Raw genomic sequence first — 21,436 nt, forward strand, 5'->3', positions numbered from 1 at the left:
CATGTAGTGAAATATTGGATGCTAGTGAAGTTAGTTGTTCAGGGATGCCAATTTTAGAACCGCAAAAGAGAGTGGTTCCAGTGAGAAAAACTGCTGAGATAACAGTTGATGATTTGAATGATTGGATGAAGGTTCTTCAGAAAAAGGATAAAGATTCACAAGTAATTGACGTAGCTAAGTTACGTGTAGAACTAGAAGAGCTTGTCACAGGAACAGTTCCAACAGAGATTCTGAAGAGTCATCATGATGGTGAACTAATGTTTATGTGCAAGAGTGTTACCTGGAGAGCAAGAAATACACATGACAGGCTAAGAGCAATAGCAAATGAACAGGGAGTTGACATTGATAAAGTGAAAGCTTTACAAAGAACTTACAGGATGGATTTTACAGAAAAGGATATTGAAAATTTGAATGTTACTGGTAGAACAGGACAGATTAAGGAAATGGTAGCATTATTGCGAAGATGGGGTGATGTAGAAAAGTGGAAGGATAGGTGGTACAAGAAAAGAGATGAGGCTGAAGATAGAACAACTTATTCAGCATTTCCAGTGAGAGAAAAGGAGAAACCAGTGGATAATTATCCTATGAGAGAAATACCTGGAGGAGGATATGTACATGTTCCATGGACCAGACAGGATATTTTATCATTCACGAATGATTTCCCTCGATTGAGAGAAAAGCCCGTCGAGTGGTATAGGCAGGTAGATAGGTTTGTGAAATTGTCAAAAGTGCTGTGGGTTGACCTGAATAGTCTGTTTGATATAATTGTTCCAGCAGACTTGTGGACTGAGTGTAAAATAGTTGTGAGTTGGCCTACTGAGGAATATCCAAGAGACCCAAGAACAGGGGCACCAGATCCAGAGGTAATGAGGAAGTATGATCAGGTGATGGTATACCTGAAGAGTAAAGTACCTGCAAAAGAGACAGACTGGGTAAAGATAGATCGAACACAACAGGAAGCGAAAGAATCAGTTCATGCTTTTTACGAGAGGCTGATACTGGCATTTAAACAATTCAGTGGAGATGAACACCTGGGTGACAAAGATTTGAGTCATTTTGTATACAGATTTGTATATGGCCTTAGACCTGAAATTGGTGAGAGAATTCGTGAGCACACAGTGGATTGGCAGAGTAAGAAAGTAGATGAGATCCTGAGACATGCAAAATACTTCAGTGATGAAATTGAAGCAAAACAAAGAAAGCTGTAAGAGAAAGCAATGTGGGCACAAGTGAAAGTTGCGGAGAGACAGGAAGCACAGTTAGTGGAACAGGCAAATAATCCAGGAAATAATGCAGGGAATAGACCTAGATATGCAGGAAAAGGAAAAGGAAGTCTTGAGGAAGCGAAGAAAAAGTTTCCTTGTCACAACTGTGGCCAATTGGGGCATTGGAGATCGGAGTGTCCTAATCCACCATTAGTAAGTAATGAAAACAAATCCTTAAATCAACAGGTGCAGAACGAAGGAAATAATCAACAGCAGCAACAACAGAAAGTTGTGAGACAGCAGAGTCAAGAGCCAAAACCGCCCTTGCCGCAGAATAGAGGGTTACAAAAGTATAATCAGGATTCAGGATTCTACAATGATGAGCAGGTAAACAAACCAAGACGTTCTAACAAAGTACAGCAGTACTTGTTAAAGAGTGAAGGGAGTGAGTCTGAGGGTGATTATTGACGGTGCCGAGGAGAGGAAGAAGAGTGCATACTTGGTGCAACTCTAGAAATAGACCAGGTAGGACCATTTGTGGATGGGAAAATAAATGAGGAGAGTGTTACTTTTTTGGTAGACACAGGTGCGACAAGATCAACTGTCAGGTCAACAGATGTTAGAAATCTTCCTCTCTCGGATGAAGCAATCCAAGTAGTTGGTGTAGCCAATACGCAAATCAAAACACGTCTTACTGAACCTGTAAGAGTACAGATAGGGAAATTTTCAGACATGCACAGATTCATTGTCTGTGACACGAGTCCAGTGAACCTATTGGGTAGGGACTTGTTGTGCAAAATGAACTGCACAATTTTTTGTACACCAGATGGAATAGCCTTTGAGACACCAGATGAAGATGTTTTGTACCGAGTGACTCTAGAAAATAGAGAAAGTGAGTTAATTGGTGCATTTGCTGTGTTTAATCCGGAGGATTTGCCTCGAGAGCTGAGAGACACAGTGAAAAGGACAGTTTGGGATTTTACTGGAGAGGATGTGGGATTGATGAATAATGTAGATCCAGTGAAAATTGCAGTAAAAGAGGGAATTACATATCCTAACATTCCTCAATACAAAATGACACCAGAAATAATTGAAGGGATAACTCCTATAATTGAGAAAATGATTCAGCAAGGAGTCCTGAGAGAACTACTGAGTAGTCCGTGTAATTCACCGATAATGGGACTAAAAAAGCCCAATGGGAAATTTAGGATCGTACAGGATTTGAGAAAAGTTAATCAAATTGTGGTGGCATGTTGTCCTATTGTGCCAAATCCATCAGTGATCCTGTATCAAATTCCACATGATGCTGAGTGGTATACAGTGATTGATTTGTGTCATGCGTTTTTTTCAATTCCATTGCATCATGATAGCCAGCCGATTTTTGCATTTAGGTTTGGCCAGCGTATCTTAGCATGGTGTCGAATCCCACAGGGGTATACGGAGAGTCCTTCGATATTCAATCAGTTCTTGAAGAAATCGTTGGAAAGTTTGATCATGCCCGAGAGTTCAGTGCTAGTGCAGTACATTGATGACCTACTGGTGGCATCAAAGACACGTGAAGCTTGTGAAGTAGATACCATAAATGTAAATGTAAATGTGCAGATATTTATATAGCGCAAATCACCAACCGGTCTCTAAGCGCTTGCTTAGGGAACCCGTCCTGGTATTCCCCTGTGAGATAACCCAGCAGGGCATCCACAAGGTGAAAGCCAGGCATCCCGCCAGCTTTACTGAATCATCTGGCAGATGGAGGGTTAAAGGTATCTCCAGCCAAATTACAGTTTTGCAAGAAAGAGGTACATTATCTTGGACACAATATTGAAAAGGGTCTGAGAAAAGTGACTACTGACAGGATCAGAATAATCAGAGAAATGAAAGCTCCAAAAACCCAGAGAAAAGTGAGAATGTTCCTGGGTATGGTGGGTTATTGTCGTCAGTGGATAATTAATTTTTCCTTGATAGCAAAGCCACTGATTAAACTGACAAAAAGTGAAATGACGGATCCATTGGATCTAAATGCAGAACAAATGGCAGCATTTGAAGAGCTCAAAAGTAAAATGTGTGAGGCTCCAGCTTTGGGTATGCCTGACTACGAAAAAGAATTTGAGCTGTACTGCAGTGAAAGAAATGGATGTGCACTTTCAGTGTTAATTCAGAAGCATGGATTACTGAGAAGGCCTATTGCGTACTTCTCATCGACACTTGACCCTGTAGCTGTGGGTTTACCAGGTTGTCTGAAATCTGTGGCTGCAACATGCAGGAGTCTGGAACAGAGTGAAGGAATCATAATGGGATATCCTGTAAGGGTATTCGTACCTCACAATGTGGCAATTCTTTTAACAAGAAGCAGGACTCAGTACATGTCACATAGTCGATTGACTAAATATGAAAAAGTGATTCTGGGAGCATCAAATGTGACTCTTGAGAGATGTGTAAATGTGAATCCAGCGACACTTTTACCAGATATTGAAAATGTGGGTGTGAAAATGGAAGATGATCATGATTGTTTGGATGTGCTTGAGTATTGTACAAAACCAAGACCAGACATAAGGGATCTACCCTTGAATGAGAGTGATCATGTGTTGTTTGTGGATGGATCATGCCTGAGAAATGATGATGGTGTGCTATGTGCAGCATATGCGGTATGCAAAGTTTCAGAGGTCATGGAAGCATCACCATTGAAAGGAGTGAAATCTGCGCAAGTTGCTGAATTGGTGGCATTGACAAAAGCTTGCGAAATTGGGAAAGATTTGAGGACAACTGTATTGACTGATAGTCAGTATGGATTTGGAGTGGTGCATGATTTTGGCCAACTTTGGCTACAAAGAGGTTTCTTGACATCGAGTGGAACTCCAATAAAGAATGCTGAAATGATTGGTAAATTGCTTGAGGCGATACAGCTGCCTAAGGAGTTAGCAGTTGTAAAATGTGCTGCCCATGGACTAGGGGAGGATTTTATAACGGTCGGAAACCGTTATGCAAACGATGTTGCACAATACTGTGCCAAAACAAATCAGTCCATCAACAGGGACAGAGAAGGGGAAATGTCTTTATTCTCTGTGATGTTTACTAATGTCTTAGAAACCTGGGATGAAGTGAAACAGTTGCAAGATGAGGCAGGAGAGGAAGAGAAAAAAGATTGGATTAAGGCAGGATGTGCTCCAAGAGAAACAGACCATGTTTGGGTCTACAGAGATGGCAGACCAGTGATGCCCAACTCCATCTTGTCGTCAATGGCAAGGATGTATCATGGCCAGGGACATTTGGGGAGGGACGCGATGGTTAGGTCGTTCAAGCAAACCTGGTACAATGCAAAGTTCAGGACAATTGCAGAAAGCATCTGTCAGAGGTGTTTAGTTTGTCAGCAATTTAACACTGGGAAAAAGACAGTGGTGAGTCTGGGGACAATAGGCAGAGAAGGAGGTCCTTTTACAAGAATGCAGATTGATTTCATTGAGATGCCCCAAGTAAACAGACTGAGGTATGTTCTAGTGGTAGTCTGTTTGTTTTCAAGGTGGGTGGAAGCTTACCCGACTAGAAGAAATGATGGATTAACAGTGGCAAAGTTACTGTTAAGGGAGTTGATTCCTAGGTACGGGTTTCCAGTAACAGTTGAGTCTGATAGAGGTGGACATTTTCAAAATTAGCTTATGGGTTTGATTTGTGAAGCATTGAAAATACAGCAGAAGCTACATTGTGCATACCGACCAGAGGCTTCTGGTGTGGTTGAGCAGATTAATGGCACAATCAAGAATAGAATTGGAAAAATGTGCTTAGCCACTGGCATGAAATGGCCAGATGTTTTACCTCTAGTTCTGATGACTATGAGATCTACTCCAGATAGAACTACTGGTTTGAGTCCGCACGAGATAATCATGGGACGTGCAATGCGCCATGCATTCGTGCCTGTCAATAAATTGGTGACAATAACTGATGACATGATTTTGGATTACTGTAAAGGCCTGGCTGACGCAGTTCATTCTGTGTTTCACCAGGTTGGAGAAGAAGCTACCACACTTGAGAAGAAGCAAGCCCATGATCTGAGTCCAGGAGACTGGGTGAGGATAAAAGTTCACAGAAGAAGAAATTGCTTGATTCCAAGGTGGGGAAGGCCGAGACAAGTTATTCTGACTACGACGACTGCAGTAAAGTGTGCTGGAGTGAAGCACTGGGTACATGCAAGTCATACTCTGAGAGTTCCAAACCCAAAAGAAGGGACTGGTAAAGAGTATTTTGAAGAGTCAGATTCCAGCGATGATGAAGATACAGAATCAGTGGGGAAAGAAGTAGGAAGAGCTTCGAATGAACCACTGCGAGTATCAGAGAAGAGATCAAATTCTGTAAAAGAGCCTGAAGTTTCAAACAGCAGTGAAGGAAAAAGAAAAGAAAAGAGAAATCACACAGAGACTACTCCTGAATCAGAAGAGGAGAAGATTGAAGAACTACTTGAGATTATACTTGAAGAAGTAGGGTCAGAAGAAGATAGAGAGGGACAGATTGCGGAAGACCCCCGAGGAGGTGTAGGGAACATTCTTGATGAGCCAGGTGAAGGGACAAGTAGACAGCAAGAAGATTGCGTGTCGGAGATCCGAGGAGGGACAGGAGTAGGGAAGTCTCAAACAGTGGTGAAAAAATCTGTGGAAAAGAAGAGAGCTGCTGGAAAACGGAAACAAGAGGCACTTGAAACAGATGATGAGGATGAACAAACAGAGGGTCGAGTTCTGAGAAAGAGAACTTGGATTGGAGAAAGAAGTAATAAAGAAATAAAGCCGAAAAAGGTGTTAAGAGGAGATCGTTGGCCTAACAACAGAGTTAAGAGGCTGAGATACAAAATAATAAGAGCAAATACGTCGAAAGCTGAACAAGTGAATGAAGTTTCGAGTCAAAGTTCAAAAGCTGAAGGAAAAGAATCAAAGGAGTCAAACGAACCAGTAGAAATAAAAAGAGTAAGAAGACCCAACCAAAAGTACAGATCACCGGAATGGTCTTATGTGGCACTGTCTAAAGGAGGAAAAGAAGAAGCAGTGACTCGAGATAATCCGGAAGAGATCTTGAGAGAAGTGGTTGAGGAAGATACTGGTGAAATTCTGAAAGTACTCTTGACTGACATTGGAGAAGAGTCGAGTACTGAGGATTTTGATGTTGGAGATCTAATACAATTTGATGTTGAGGAAATTGAAGTGAAGAATGACAAGTATCCAAACTGAATAAAGGAAGGATTCACTTGGATTAAGTGAACGGAAAGATCATTTGGAAAAACTGAAAGCTGAAGAATTGCTGAAGAAGAATTGAAAAAGTTCAAACAGTAGTGGAGTAGTAGAGGCTAAACTAAAATGGCTAACATAGAGGATAATAGAAATAGATGTGCCTTCTTTAAAAGGTGGTGTAGGATGTGCTGCTGCTGTACTGGATTATTAATGCTTCTATGGGGTGTTTTAGTTTTATTAGTGACTTTTAAAGTAGAGTTTGAGATGCATACAGAGAATGTGACAAATGTAGAGAAGAATTCACAAAAGGTAGTTCCAATTAGAATTAGTAATACTTACATACACAAAGATAGGTCAATTAATAACTTTTCTAGTAATGTTTTTTCAAAATTGTTATATGAATATGTGAAAACAATGGAAGTAAGGGATTGCTACGTCTGTATGCAATTACCTGTATCCGTTTCAGAGGGTGTTACTTATCATCATTTACCAGCTACATATGGTATTTCCTGTAGTATTTTAAGTAGTGTTTTTTATTTGTTAGGGAGAGTAGATTATAAGATGTCTAACAGAGATAGTATTTTTGGGCATTTGCCAATGAACAAAGAGCTGAATCCAGCTAAAGAAGCTAACACTTTTGGTGAGATTTTTATTGAAGAAAAAGGATTAACATTAGATTACATTTTTAAGAACAATTTAACTTGCAGTTTGAAAGGAGAGGAGAAAGCTTTTCTGGATATGGTAGAAGAAAGGAGATTGAACATGCATGAGAAAGCAGGAAAAAATAAAGTGAGTGAGACAATTTGGGACATTGAGATGGGAAAAGAGTTGAAGAATGGGGCTAGTCCAACTTTAGCTCTAGATGCACCACAGAAGGGTAAACTTTGTATTACGAGAAGGAAATCCCAATATGATACATATTTTGTCGGGACTAGTGAGTGCCATGATACATACTTCATTGCAACAGGTTGGGGTTTCAGAGGTGGAGAAGATACAATTTTTCCAGGAGTATATTATGTTTGTGGGAATAAGGCTTATTACAAGTTGCCTGACCATTGGTATGGCACGTGTTATGTGGGCCTAGTTTTTCCAAAGATTTTTCATATAGATAAAATAACAGATGTAGAACATATTAACTTACTAATGCGTTTTAAGAGAGAAACTTGGTCTGAAATAGTGGGTGATATTTTTGGGGTTTTGATTCCAGCAGTGGGAATTTCTTTGAATGCTTATGGAATTCGGAAACTGTCCACAGTGGTTGATCGCTTATCGACAAATACCGCTGGAGGGTTTCTTTTGGTGAATACGGAATTAAGTGCCGTACGTGCCATGTCTATGCAAAATCGACTTGCCCTTGATATTCTATTGGCCAAGGAGGGTGGAGTCTGTGGAATGCTGAAAGTTCAACATTGTTGCACTTACATTCCAGACGAAAGCAAAGACCTGAAGGTCTATATCAAAAATATTACTGATTTGCATGAAGAATTAGTACCACTTGAAGCTGAGAGTTTGTGGACTAAAATAGCTAATAAAATGATAGCTGTTAAAGATTTTATTGCAAAAATAGGTAGTACTATTATAGGTAGAATACTGTTTCCCTTAACTTGTATAATTGTTGCTTTATTGATAATAAGATTGGTGTGTGTGTGTTGTAAAAACAGGGGAGGAAGGAAGAAATTGAATAAAGAAAAGAAAAACAAGAGGTTGAAAAGAGAACCTCAAGAAATTGAACTAGAAGAATTGAGGGAGAGTGTTTACTTAGAGACAAAAAGGGATGATGAAAGAGTGACTGGTGTCTAATGTTGTGTAAAGGGGAAAAGACATTTCCGATTTCTCCTAAAATGGGACTAAATTTTCACTAATTTTTTTTTTGGGTTTATTTGGTGATAAAATCACCAAAGGGGGGATTGCTGGAGCAGAGTTTTCAGTTTGAAAATTCTGTGGCTTTTGAAGCTCTGGCATGTCTATTCGTTGTACTAATTTATTAATAATTAATAATTAATTATTTGTCTTGTGCAAGTGCGTTTATATTAATCAATTCGTTTGTCCTAACAAGAGAGAGTTACACGTGGGTGTGCATAAATGTGCTGTTTAAAGAATAACGTGCGTGTTTTCATGTTTGAACGTTGCTATGTGCTGTTTATTTTTGAGCACAAAACGCTTTCCGAATTAATGCTTTTCTATGTTGCAAGTGCTAGATAAATGCATACACATAAGGGTATTAGTGGGGTTAACACTGTTTAATCACTATGCTGTGGTAACGTTGTTTTTGTCTCTTTTAATTAAGATGGTCTATTGAGGCCTATGTTGGCCTAAGAAAAGATGGCTGACTTGTGAGCCTGGCTGTGATTTATAATATGAAAACTGTGACGAGGGAGACCCCTGCTGGAAATGGTCCTGAAGTTAACTGACCATGGTCCTTGCTTGAAAAACTTTCCATGAGGACAGCAGCAGTTTTTGGGAAATCTCCAAGTGAAATGAAAGTGTCCTTGGCAGCCTTGGGAAACAAAGGAGCCTTAGAGAGAAGCTCTGAACTGTGGCTCGATAGCCGAGGAGAAGCAGGATTAATATGATACATGTTTTATTTTCTTGGTTCCTGTTCCGTAGTCTTCATTATGTGTACTTTTCCTGAGCGGAGATTCTCAAATGTAGCGATGTTACATCCTTTCCTTCTCGCTCTGCTCAGCAAGTCCGGCGGACATTACAGTTTTTTCTATGTTCCCAATGTATCTTTCTATTGTTTAGAAACTATAAGAAATGTTAGCCTAGAGAGGGTTCTTGCCACTTGCCATTTTGCCTTTGCCGCGTACCGAATCTGCGTTGCTGAGGATTGATGCTGAAGGGACTTCGTCTTGAGAGACATTTACCGAGAGACTTGTCCTGACCCGTTCTGACATTTAGCTAGAATAGGTAACTATGAGAAATGATTTACTCTGATTGATTTTCTTTGACTAATTTTAGATAAAGCAATATAATTTTAAACATGGTGTTGGATATTCTTTCTTGTCAATTATTGGGTTTGCATTATTGATTATTGTTGTATATATTGTATAGATTATGCTTAGGGACAGTCACAAAAACCAGGTCTTATCGACCTCGGTATAGATGCAGGGTGTTTAGGAGTTTTCCTTCCACAGGTTTATTGCTGGTAGAGTATTTGAACGTATGTTAGTGAAATGGGCCCTAGCGTATGATGTATGCATGTGCGTGTAACTGTGAGATTACTTTATCCGTGGTAGTGGGAATATTATACACACCCTGATCTCTATCACTTCCTCTCCCATTCATCTGTCTGTGTGCTCTACCACAGTCACCAAGTATCCCGGGAAACTGTCTCACGGCCACTAAGTCCCTTTGTAACATCAAAACAAGCCCTCCCTTGCTCCAGACCACTGTTTGCTGACGTGTCGTTTTAAGCCATGCTAACGTCGCTCCCAACTCCTTTGCTTACTCCGTCCATGACAAGAGTAATGTGCTCCTACTCTCTTAAGCACGGTGCTCTGAAATCAGACAAGGCACTTACTGCTTCAATACTATGGTGTCTCACCTTAACGACGTCTGGCACTGTCCACAACATGAACAGGAGGAAAGGACGAGTGCGCGTGAGTGAATAGCCCTGCCTGGAGGAAGTCCCGCCCACGGAAACACAAAAGAAAGAGAAGACTGGTGGATCGCTCACTAATCTGTAGTTCGCTAGGTTGCAAACTGATATGGCTGCCATCTTGAAACTACAACTTTTTCATAACTCCGAAAGAAACCTTACTATAAAATTAAGATTTGTAAGGGTATTTAAATCCGAGAACCTTGCAACCAGCCAGTCTGACTTTTTTTCTCTCAGAGTAAATTAGCACTTCTTTATTAACTATCCGGTGAAAATACAAGACAGACTGAAAATATAGTGCCATCTAAAACAGAAATAGTAAATAAAATCAATATTCAATTTTAATAAGTTGAGTCGCAAAGCCAGGGGCAAAAAATCTTAAATCAGCCTTTCATTTAAAACAATGGAATTCCCATCAAAGAAAAATAAACCACAATTAAGTGAAGCGGGCCACAATGGTAACTTTAAACCTGGATTAGCGTGAAAATGTATTTTCACTAGAAACTTCAGTCAAAACGAAGAATATAAAATTCCAAGATAGAGCTAGAGCTTCATTTGCCGGATATGACAAATTGTTTATTTAATACTGTCGTGGCTCTCCACGACCAGCTAAAGACAGCGGTGGAAAAGAAGCCGGCACCCTCACACCCAGCAGCTACACTGTGCAGTAAAAGACGGCCGTCTCCAGTGTCATTCAAGATTTAATAGTGCGTCTGCTGAGTGCGAGGTCAGCGAGAGCTGAGAATCAATACAGCTGGGCATGCTGCAAACACCGAAGACGATTCTGCAACATGGCAGCCGCTCACTGTCTTCCCTTCTCAAAGACATCATATTACCCGATAAAAGGGCACAAAGGATTCCATTTCCTCATCGTTAAGTCCTTGAGACCTAAAGGTGTGCCGAAGTCACCAGTTTCAAAATAATGAAGTGCTAATAAGGATGATTAGCGGACAAAATTACCCCCAAAAACTTGTGCTGAGCTTTCAGAACACACTCGAACAAGCACACCACTGCCTTTCTCCGAGGTGAAGCAGAAATGCCTCGGAGAAAGGCAGCGGCGGTTTCGGATTCGGGGGTGTGTTTTCCTTTCTCTCCTCTTGCCATTGGCTGGAAGAGAGAAAAACACGCCTAAAAAAGGGCGTGGCTAAACAGTGGAAAGAAGAGCACGGAAAACGCCCCCGAATCTGAAAAAGACGGAGCCTATTTGGAGGGACGGCTCTCTCCTCCAATGGCTGGCCTCCGTTTAGGAAGCCAGCCAATGGAGGAGAGGCAAAAAGAGAGGTGGGCTAAATAGCCACTCTAAGAATCATAAGATCTCCGGACTTCCGGTTCTGCCTTCGGCAGACCGGCCGGTCCCTCGACCTAAAAAGGAGACTCAATAGAGAAGGGTGACTGCTAGATTTAAAAGAAGTCTACGGGCCTTATTTGAATCGTGGAGTACAGGGCGAAAATGTAAAATACTTCAGCGCCTATCTCTAGTCATTGGGAGGAACCGCCATTATGGTGGTTCCTGTCAATGTGTGAAAAGTTTGATGGATTGTACCATCAAATTGACGGCTGCCGGACAAACCTTTAATAAGTTTTTCGGTGTTTCAAAAAACAAATCCCAAAGTGGGATTTTGTTTTTAAAAAAGCAAAAATTAATGACCCACACACCACAGACATTTTCTCCAATGGTGCCGTGGTGATTTTAGTTTTTTCCGTCCCCTACTGCCAGGTTTTACATTGGGGTGACAGGCAGCCAAAAAAATCTTCATACCATCTACTCTGAATAGGGCAGATGGTGTTATGTGCCAACGTCCAATGGCCTGTACTCCGTCGAGCCGTCGAAGGTGTATGTCCGGGATGGAGCCAGAGTAGGTTCCATACCTGATGTACTTAAACATTCTCACGTGTAAATCAGGCAGGTAGACTGAGGATTTGGTGGAGAGGGTACCTTGTCACAGTTGTGACGGAGTACCCTCTCTGCTAATCTCCATATCAGCCCTTAAGGGCCTGATCTAGAGTGCGAAGTACCCATACTCCACATTTAGAGATGTCACTGTCTCTGCGGACATCTCTAGTCATAGGTAGGAACCATCGTCACATGGATATTTGTGTTGAAAAAGCGAAAACTATTGACTCCCAAAACATAGGGGTTACCTCCTATGGTGTGGGGGGTCATTATATTTTTGCTTTACTGTCCCTCATCATTGATGAACAGCATAAAAAGCATATTACACAGGCCACTCTAAATTGGATGGTCGATGTTATATGTACACCTCCAATGGCCCATACTCCGTCAGAGGAGTGTTTCAAAATTAAGGCTCCCTGTTTTCAGTTTTTATGGATTTTTACAGATAAATACAGACAGAAAAAAATGAGTTTTCCGTCTGCATTTATTTTTAAAAGTGGATAAAAACAGAAAATTGTGGTTCTTTTAAGTGACTCTCGTGCTGTCTTTCGTGAATTGTAGGCCAGCAGCTGAGTAGATGGACAGCATGGCAAATTAAAAAACAGGATGAAATTTCTTTAAATAAGGGCATATGTCAACATACAATTATGGTATAATGCTAGTATTTACCAGAGGATGTATTGTTATGTAATATTTGACGGCTTAAATAGGTAAAACACGACGAAAAGCCTAAAAGTATGAGTGCGCATCTATCAGTTAAATAAATATGGCCCAAAAATAAATATGGATAAATACCGACGGAAATGTTAGCAAAACAAGTACCATAAAACCGGGAGCCCTATTCATAATTAAGTTTCATCCGTATCTAAATTGGGCACGCGGACTGAAGGGTGAAGCGGAGAGGTTACTCCGTTGCAGTTGCAGTTCATCAGAAAGGACACTCTGTCACAAACATGAGCGATATCCTGTTCACCATAATGCAAGTGTATTATAGCTTATAGAACTTGTAATATGCCGGACAGGACATCCGTCACGTTTTGATGGAGAATCACATTCTCCAAACTCTAAATAAGGCCCTAAGAACCTAGATCAATAACAGTTAAATCTTTGTGTAATACTTTGTTCAGAATCTTCACCGCTATGATATAATGAGGATGTTGGTTTCTAAGATGAGCTGTCCATTACATTCTCCATGATCATTATGTGTAGATGTCCTGTGTGGACATTTAGAAAAAAAGAAATGCTTTAGACTCTTTGGATAACGGGTACACACATTGATTAATTACATACTCTGGCAAAAACAAAAGCTGACTCGTTCACAAATGTTTTGCCATAAAAGTTGAAAATGGCTTGGTTGGTCTCTGAAAATTGAAAACAATGTAATGTTTCTTCAGATTAATGGGTGATGTGGATCTGGTGAATTTTTGATCGGATTAAATGTAGTTCCCAATGGCAATAAAAAAGATGTGGGGGCCTATATACTAAGGGGCTTATTTAAAAGCCCATTGCTCCACCGATGCGTCACTTTTTGTGACACACTGCTGGCACAACCTCTTGGCCCATATTTACAAGGACACGTAAAGCCACCCTGCATGGCTTTTCCTGTCCTTGTAAATATGGCCCCTTCTCATGCAACACTTTTCGTGAAAGGGGTGTTATATGGGTGTTGCTGTGGGTGTTCCCACGCAACACACATGTATTCCACCACATTTTAGGAGCTAAGATAATTCCTAAACCCGGAAATGCATCAGAATGCTATGCCACCCCAGGCGAGGTGCCACAAGGAGAAATGTTTACATTTCTCTTCAATTTTTTCCTTTTTCTAGGGGTGCTGCATTCAGCAGCACACATAGAAAGAGTAAATATCTTCTTTTTATGTTTTTGTGCAGGAAGGTATCCCTTCCTGCACAGAAACAATCGGCTTTGTGTTTCTGCCTCTGACCAGGGATCGCCAGGGATATGCTAGATGCACCAAAAGATTTAAGAAATAGCATTTGCTACCCATGGAGACCTCTAATTGATGTATGTAGTAATATGGTAAATAAATACTGAATTTGTTGATTTATCGACAGCAGCGGCCCTTGCAGGTAAGAACTGAGGGGTGGTGGGGCCGGGTGGGAGAGGGGGGATTTCCACATACGCAGATGAGGGGTAATTATTTATTTATTTAATTTTCCCTCGTGGTCTTCTGTTGAATCCCCCCTCAACCTAGCCGCACCGCTCTTACCTGCATGGGACGCTGCTGTTTATTGATGAACCCTAAATAACCACAAGAAATGTAGAACCTATTCCCATGTTTTTAAAAATGTGATCTGCTTTTCAGTTGTACAGTGCTGTCAATGAAGGAAGCATTACTGTAACAGCATGTTAAAATATACTTATTCCCTCATTTGCAGAGAGTGAAGATGTGTACCAGCGACAGGTTCTTTCAATATCATGCATCATCTTTGGAATAGTCGTTGTGGGAGTTATATGTTCAGCTTTCTACTTCAGAACCAAGTGAGTAAGCTCAATGCAGTATTTATAATGCTCTTTGTTTCATGTTGAGTGTTTTTTTGAGAAATGGAAGTTCCATGGTAGACACTGGTGCCTTGTGGTAAATGTTATGTAATTGCCATGTAATTTTATCCAAAATTGTAATGTTAATGTCGAAGTATCCCCTTGCAATTCTGATTTAATGGTAGACTGGAGCTTGCAGTAAAACAGTATAATGCTTAATTGATATGAGAGTTCCATCATTTAAAGTCAAAATAATGAGGCCCTCTAAGAACCTATCATTTTCATAGATTTGCGTATTCTGAGGGCTTCGCAAAAGTACCATTGAAAGCCAAGAAAACGATCAAATTTGAATTGAGAAAGTTTATAGATACTGGATCCTGCACCTGTTCAGCTTCATGCTGCAGTTGTACATTTTCTTTTTTTGCCTTCATATATATATCTAAATATATGTATGTATGTATGTATGTATGTATATATATATATATATATATTTATTTATATATATATATATGCATGTATTCAGTAAGCCTGGACGGTGAACTCGCTCCATTCGCTGAGTTTTTCATACTCCGTGCTCTGCCAAGCTCACGGAGTTCTGAAAAACTCCGCTTCGTGCAGCAGAGTGGAGTTTTTCCTCGCTCAACAACGGTAGGATGGCAAGCACAAGAGAGAAAAATCCTATGCTAGACCACTTCCCTGCAAGATTTCTCAACACAGGCAGTCGCCGATGGTCGCTAGTTCTCGTGTTGAGAAACCTTCCGTTCGCGTTGAGGAAGCTGCTGCTTGAGTAGAACTTCTACTCGAGCAGCAGAAAAAAGTAGCGCCCTCTTGCACTGTGTGAGATGCCATTCACGATGATTTTACAGTGCCTGGCAAACACCCGGCTCTAAAAATCAGTGCGAACGATGCAAGGTAACCAACTCCGCCGCTAGCGGAACTGCGTGTAGCTTGGCACAGTTTTTTTGTCACTGCGCAGAGGTCCGATACGCAGAACTCCACAAACTCCTCCCAGGCTTAAGATTTAGAGTGGCATACTACAATGGGAATGTTTTCAACACTCACAAAGTTCCAGCTTTTGAAATGTTGCCAACATTCTTAGTGGTCCCACCTTCTCTCCTTATTTATATGGCAACATTCATTATTTTCAACTGGTGATACATTGAACTCAGCCGAGCTGGGACTAGTAATTAGCCTCCAGCTGCATGTGCTCGGCCCTAAACAATTGAGTTAATTGACCATATTTGGCACATTGGCAAGTCATCTGTAAATTGTGCAAAAGTCTATTGCAGTGGTCTAAGTTCAATTTTCAGATGCAACCCTCGAGGAGAGTTTCCCCAACTTGCTTTTAAAAAAGGATAATAAAGGCTTCAAGCCACCCATTTAAAGTAACTGGCTGTAGGTCTCTGTGTAACAGAAATGAATTTTTTTTTGTGGTTACCTCTGCTTATTTGAAAATTTGAGAAATGAGATGCAAGTGCGCACAAATGCTGCACAGTAGAACGCAGTCTAAATCCAAAAAACAAGCCTGAAGCAGATATTTTTTTCTATTGCATTTAAAAAATAAAAAGGCACGTAAAAGCATATGTAGTGCACAGGCTACAGCAACTTGCATCTTAAATTTTGACAAATTGAAGATTGATACGAAAAATATCGTAAAGACAAAATCAAAATGAACATTGTATTTTGATTATCAGCACACCTTGACCTCACATATAGGTTTTTATATTGACTTCCTGAAATATAATCAGAGTTGAGACTAGTCCTTTGGCCTTACCAGACCACTCAACATCTTTAATTTAATGGCCCCACTTAAACCCTCATGTTTTAAGGAGAAAAGTGGCCTAATGTTCATCTCCGAAGGATCGGATTACCATGGGTCTCAGGTAGTCACTGCAGGTATCCATGCTACATCTCGTTGTCCAAAGGGGATATAACACCTCTTCACCTTGTGAAGATGGGATCTTTCAGCAACAGCAGACCCTTTGCAGCAAAAGATGGGGGAGGCTCAGAGGAGGTGTGTGGATTTGGTTTGATCCTTTGCAGATGCTTGTGGGTGGTCGTGGTAAGTGTTTTGAGAGCACTGGAGAAGAGTTTAGGGGAAGCACAGGTACCAATCTTGGTTTGCTACAGTTCAAAGCACTCTAGGATAACTTTTTCAGTATTTCATTTGTGAGATGCAGGAACTAGATCACACTGTTGTGATGAATTGCAGCGAACTTTAACTTGATTTGCTTAGGGGTTGTATTAAATCATTGAGTGAGATTGCCTTTCGAAATCTGTTGCAAGGACATTCTGTAGAAAGACCTTCCTGGAGCTGACAAGGAAAACAACTTTCTTTGCTGCTTGCTGGAAGGAGTCTCATAAACTGATAGAACTTTCTGGTAAGACTTTTCTCATGTTTAATCCTGAATATCTACGACCCGAAGAAATAAAAAAAAAATTCTTGCTGATCCTCAAAGATAAATGGAACAAGGTCTTGTCAATGGTAGTCTGCTTACTGGTTGAATATCTCTTCTGCGATGGAGAAGGCATTGGTTCGTGGAGGCAAAAGGGGCTGTGTCAACCTGGATATAGGCAATGCAGTGAGCTAAAACTGGTAATTTCTTAAGCACAGCCATTAAGAAAAGTCTCAATTTATTCTGAGGAGCAAAAGTAGTCCTGCAGACTGAAGGTGCTAGAGCTGCTGCTTAAGCCCGAGAACATGTTGAAATAGGAATGTTTGCTTTTGACCCTGTGCCTTAAGCAAAACTATACCTTTATGAAAGTTTTGGACTCTTTTCGACAGCAAGGAAACCAACCAACCTCAAAGTTTTCAACACTGAAGCAAAAGACAAGGCAACAGTGCTGTCTAAAAAGAGACATCCTGACTCGTAGATATCTGTTTGGCTTCAGCTAGCAGACTTGCTCTTCTGATTGTCAGGCTTGATAAACATCATGAATTGAAAGATAACCGTTTGAGCCACCAAAATTCCAACCACTGCCTATCAGGCACATATATCGGACAAGGGTAAACCAAAAACGGGTATGTGAAAGTGATCTAGCATTGTTTAGACTCAGAGAGTTCCTTGGTATGGGCCATCTGCCCATTGATGTACATTGATGTATGAGTTACCATTGTTTGAAGTAGAACACTGTGTGTTTCCTCATAACTCTTCATTCCCTCAAACAAGTTTCATTATTTAGGTATCATTGTGTTAATTCAGTCATACTCTTTTTAACCGCAGTTGTTTCGGGTTTTTAATAATGTATTGTTTAACTTTAATATTGTTTAACTCTAATGTTATTTTGATTTTGCTGAACATGTACCACATACACAATTCTCTGAGGATGTCCTTGATGTGGGGCCAAGCTTCCAAGAGTGAGCTAGGAATTCCTTGCAGTAGCCAGTTAGCCTAACACGAAGCATATTCTTATGGCTGTTTTGGAGCTCAACCGCTGCTCAATTCATACTCACATTGGGGCATATTAACAAGCAGGCGATAAAAAATTATCGCCGCGTTTGCGTCCGTTTTTGGACGAAAAGCGGCGATAATTTTATCGCCTTATCAGGAAGGTCACGCTATCGAGTGAAACCTTGCCTGATCGCCATTTCCCTTAACTAAAGTGGGCGTTCCTCCCCAGGATAACAGGAGAAATGTCGCTAAGCGACATTTCTCCTATTATCAAGCTTCCCTCAAAGCAGCATAGCGACAAGAAAAGTAGCGATAACCTCTGTTATTGCTACTTTCCTTAGGCCCGCTTTGAAACTGACTTAGCCATGATATCCTATGTAAGGTGGATATCATGGCTAAGTATGTGAGGCCCTATCAGCAAGCTATCGCCAAAAGTTGTGTGGAAATCCAGCGATAATCTAACTTTTTGCTGTTAGCGCTCTGAATTTTTTCGCTTTGGAGATAAGCGTTGCTAATAGCACGCTATCTCCGCGATAAAATTCTGAGTTGGCCGGCGATAAATTATCCTCACGCTAAGAGCGCTGAGTGATAATTATCGCCGGCCCTTGCTGATATGCCCCATTATGACTGGAGACTCTCTCCCATTGCCTAACAAGACAGGATTTCTACAAGTTAAATGAAGCTTGAAATTTACCAGCCCTACATCTACACCTCACTGGATGGTAGACCACCTTGCGAAATCCTTTCTTCTGTGAAAACTTAAATCATTGCCCTTTCACTCATTCTGCACCTTCTTCACAAACAGTTGCCTCTGAGTATCTGTTGTATGGCACTGAGCTAGTCATGATTTATTCCTGAATTTACAGGAGAAACATTAAGTAAAGCCAAGTGAAGCATGCATTTATTGAATATTCTTTACAAGTAGTTAGTGGTTGTAAGCATTAGCGTAGTGGAAAGGTAAATATTTATTGGGCTCTATTTAGGCCCCTTCTTCTATAATGTATTGTGTCACTGGCCCCAGATGGCAATTATGCTGGTTCATACATCCTTTCCCCCACCCCCTTATAGGAGGAGAATCTGAATGTGGTTTATTCTAGCCCACACATAATGAACCTACTGTCTATTTAATTTGGATGACACAAAATATTGATTCAGATATCAGCGACTGCAGTGGCTGCATACCTGGAGCTATAAACCAAAAGATACATTATAACAATAGTTGATATATTTAGAGATGATTAATCTAAGGCTAATCTTATTAACATTAGAAGTGTAGTTTTCAATTCTGCCAGGTGATATGCAGTTCTTCAATCATGATTCGATAATTATGTCAGCAGCTAAAGTTAACCCAGGCTGACCTCCATTAACCTGGGTCCTTCACTTGCATCTGAGTTAGCAATGAAAGGGGCACCATGTGTGTATGGTGACGGAAGAGTATGTTGGAAGAGTGTGGAGCAGTGTGCACGAATGAGGGAATGAATGTTTGCTTTACTGCATGTGTGTGTATATATATATATATTCACTTAAAAAACCATAGGTTTCACACATGTTATAGTTAGCTGGACATTTCACTCGTGAAAAACCATTGAAATTCCCCCGTTATAGTTCGTGCAGGCAACTATAACTCACGCGACCGCAATCCTCTGCTGATGACGTCAGATATTACATCACTGTATTTAGACACTTATTTACCCATGTCTTCTTCCATTAATCTTTAGCTATACATATATTACAAATATTTATTGTTCAGAAAGACACATATGTCATCAGTGATGTAATATCTGACGTCATCAGCAGAGGATTGCGGTCGCGTGAGTTATAGTTGCCTGCACTAACTATAACAGGGGAATTTCAATGGTTTTTCACGAGTGAAATGTCCAGCTAACTATAACATGTGTGAAACCTATGGTTTTTTAAGTGAATTTGCAAGGTATTTTAAATGTTAATTCCTAACTATAACGTGTGTGAAACCTATGGTTTTTTCAGTGAATTTGTACGTTTTTTTAAATGCTAAGTTATGGATTTTTTGTTTTGTTTTTTTTTAAGGTTTTTCACCGTGCGCATACCGTACGCGCACGGTGCGCTTTGCGCACCGTGCGCGCGCTGTGCGCCCACGTTACGCAGTTCGCGGAATTTTTTCATTTCTACCATACGCGCACGCTACGCGTACTCCGCGATTTTTCGCAAAAAAATTAAAGGAAATTTTGGCCCTTGGGGGTCCTTCTGGGACCCCCTGACAAAGGCTAGGGAGTCAGGAACTGTCCACCATGCCCCCTTTTCACGTTCTCCACCTTTGTTTTTCACCCCCTCAGACTGCGAGAGACAAAATGGCGGCCAACACTTCCTGGTTTCGACCGATTAGAATGTTTACTAAGATCTAACAACCAATCAGAATCGCGCTCGCGCACGGCAGCGTGCGCGTACGGTAAGTTTTACCGTACGCGCACGGTGCGTGCTTATAGATATATATATTGATTTAAATGCTATTTTCTCAGGAAATACTGAACAGATTTACACCAGACCTGCAAAAGGCACATCCCTGACCTGAGGACTACCTCTCTGCCAAATTTCAAGTAATTCTGTTCAGCCGTTCGGGCTGTAGCTTGGACTAAAGGTCCTATGGAAAAATGCATGGGGAAAACGTGTTTTGGGACCCCCCCTTTTTCTCAGCCCCCGCTTGACGAATCCCCCCGAGACTTTCAGGGAAGGAGCGGAGCGGAGCGCCCCACCTATTTTGAAAATTTCGCGAGGATTCGTCAATCGGCGCCAAAGTTATTCCAAATAGAATGTTGCGGATTTCCTATGGAAACACGGTCCTAGCTATAACTATCTACTGGCGACCGCCAGTAGATAATATATATATATATATATATATATATATATATATATATATATATATATATTATCTACTGGCGGTCGCCAGTAGATAGTTATAGTTAGGACCCTGTTTCCATAGGAAATCCGCAACATTCTATTTGGAATAACTTTGGCGCCGGTCGATGAATCCTCGCGAAATTTTCAAAATAGGTGGGGCGCTACGCTCCGCTCCTACCCTGAAAGTCTCGGGGGGATTCGTCAAGCGGGGGCTGAGAAAAAAGGGGGGTCCCAAAACGCGTTTTTCCCATGCATTTTTCCATAGGACCTTTAGACACAGCTACAGCCCGAACGGCTGAACAGAGTTACTTGAAATTTGGCAGAGAGGTAGTCCTCAGGTCAAGGAAGTGCCTTTTGTAGGTCTGGTGTAAATCTGTTCAGCAGTTCCTGAGAAAATAGCATTTAAATCAATATATATATGTGGGCGGAGCCTAACCACACATCTCATCCTGAGATCTGATTGGCTGTCAGCACTTCATCCAAGAAGTGTTGGCAGCCATCTTGGGACCAATATACATGATAGCACCTCATTAAAAAGCATTGCAGTTAATAGAAGATTTTAAGACTTTAGTTACATTATAAATCATTTGTTGATGGTACCATACTCATTTTAGGAATTGTGGTATGTTCTAAGGTGATTTCACCATGTGAAAAAGCCTTCTGCTGGGATATCATGATTGAGAGAAAAATATTTTCTCATGCTTTTACCACAGAGGTTTGGAAGGTGATCTATAAGCTAAACTGAGAGCTTATTTTCTGTAAAT

General features: G+C 40.8%; 1 protein-coding gene across 1 annotated transcript in view; it reads left to right on the forward strand.

The window, feature by feature from the left end:
* The window catches only part of NRG3 (neuregulin 3), a 1,803,861-nt gene that overhangs the window by 1,560,414 nt on the left and 222,011 nt on the right, over positions 1-21,436 (forward strand). Inside the window, exon 5 of the mRNA XM_085608548.1 lies at positions 14,304-14,406. Coding sequence (XP_085464674.1) covers positions 14,304-14,406 — 103 coding nt within the window. The remainder of the gene's footprint in view (positions 1-14,303; positions 14,407-21,436) is intronic.

Source organism: Triturus cristatus, chromosome 1_2, assembly GCF_964204655.1.
Source record: "Triturus cristatus chromosome 1_2, aTriCri1.1, whole genome shotgun sequence".
Taxonomy (NCBI): domain Eukaryota; kingdom Metazoa; phylum Chordata; class Amphibia; order Caudata; family Salamandridae; genus Triturus; species Triturus cristatus.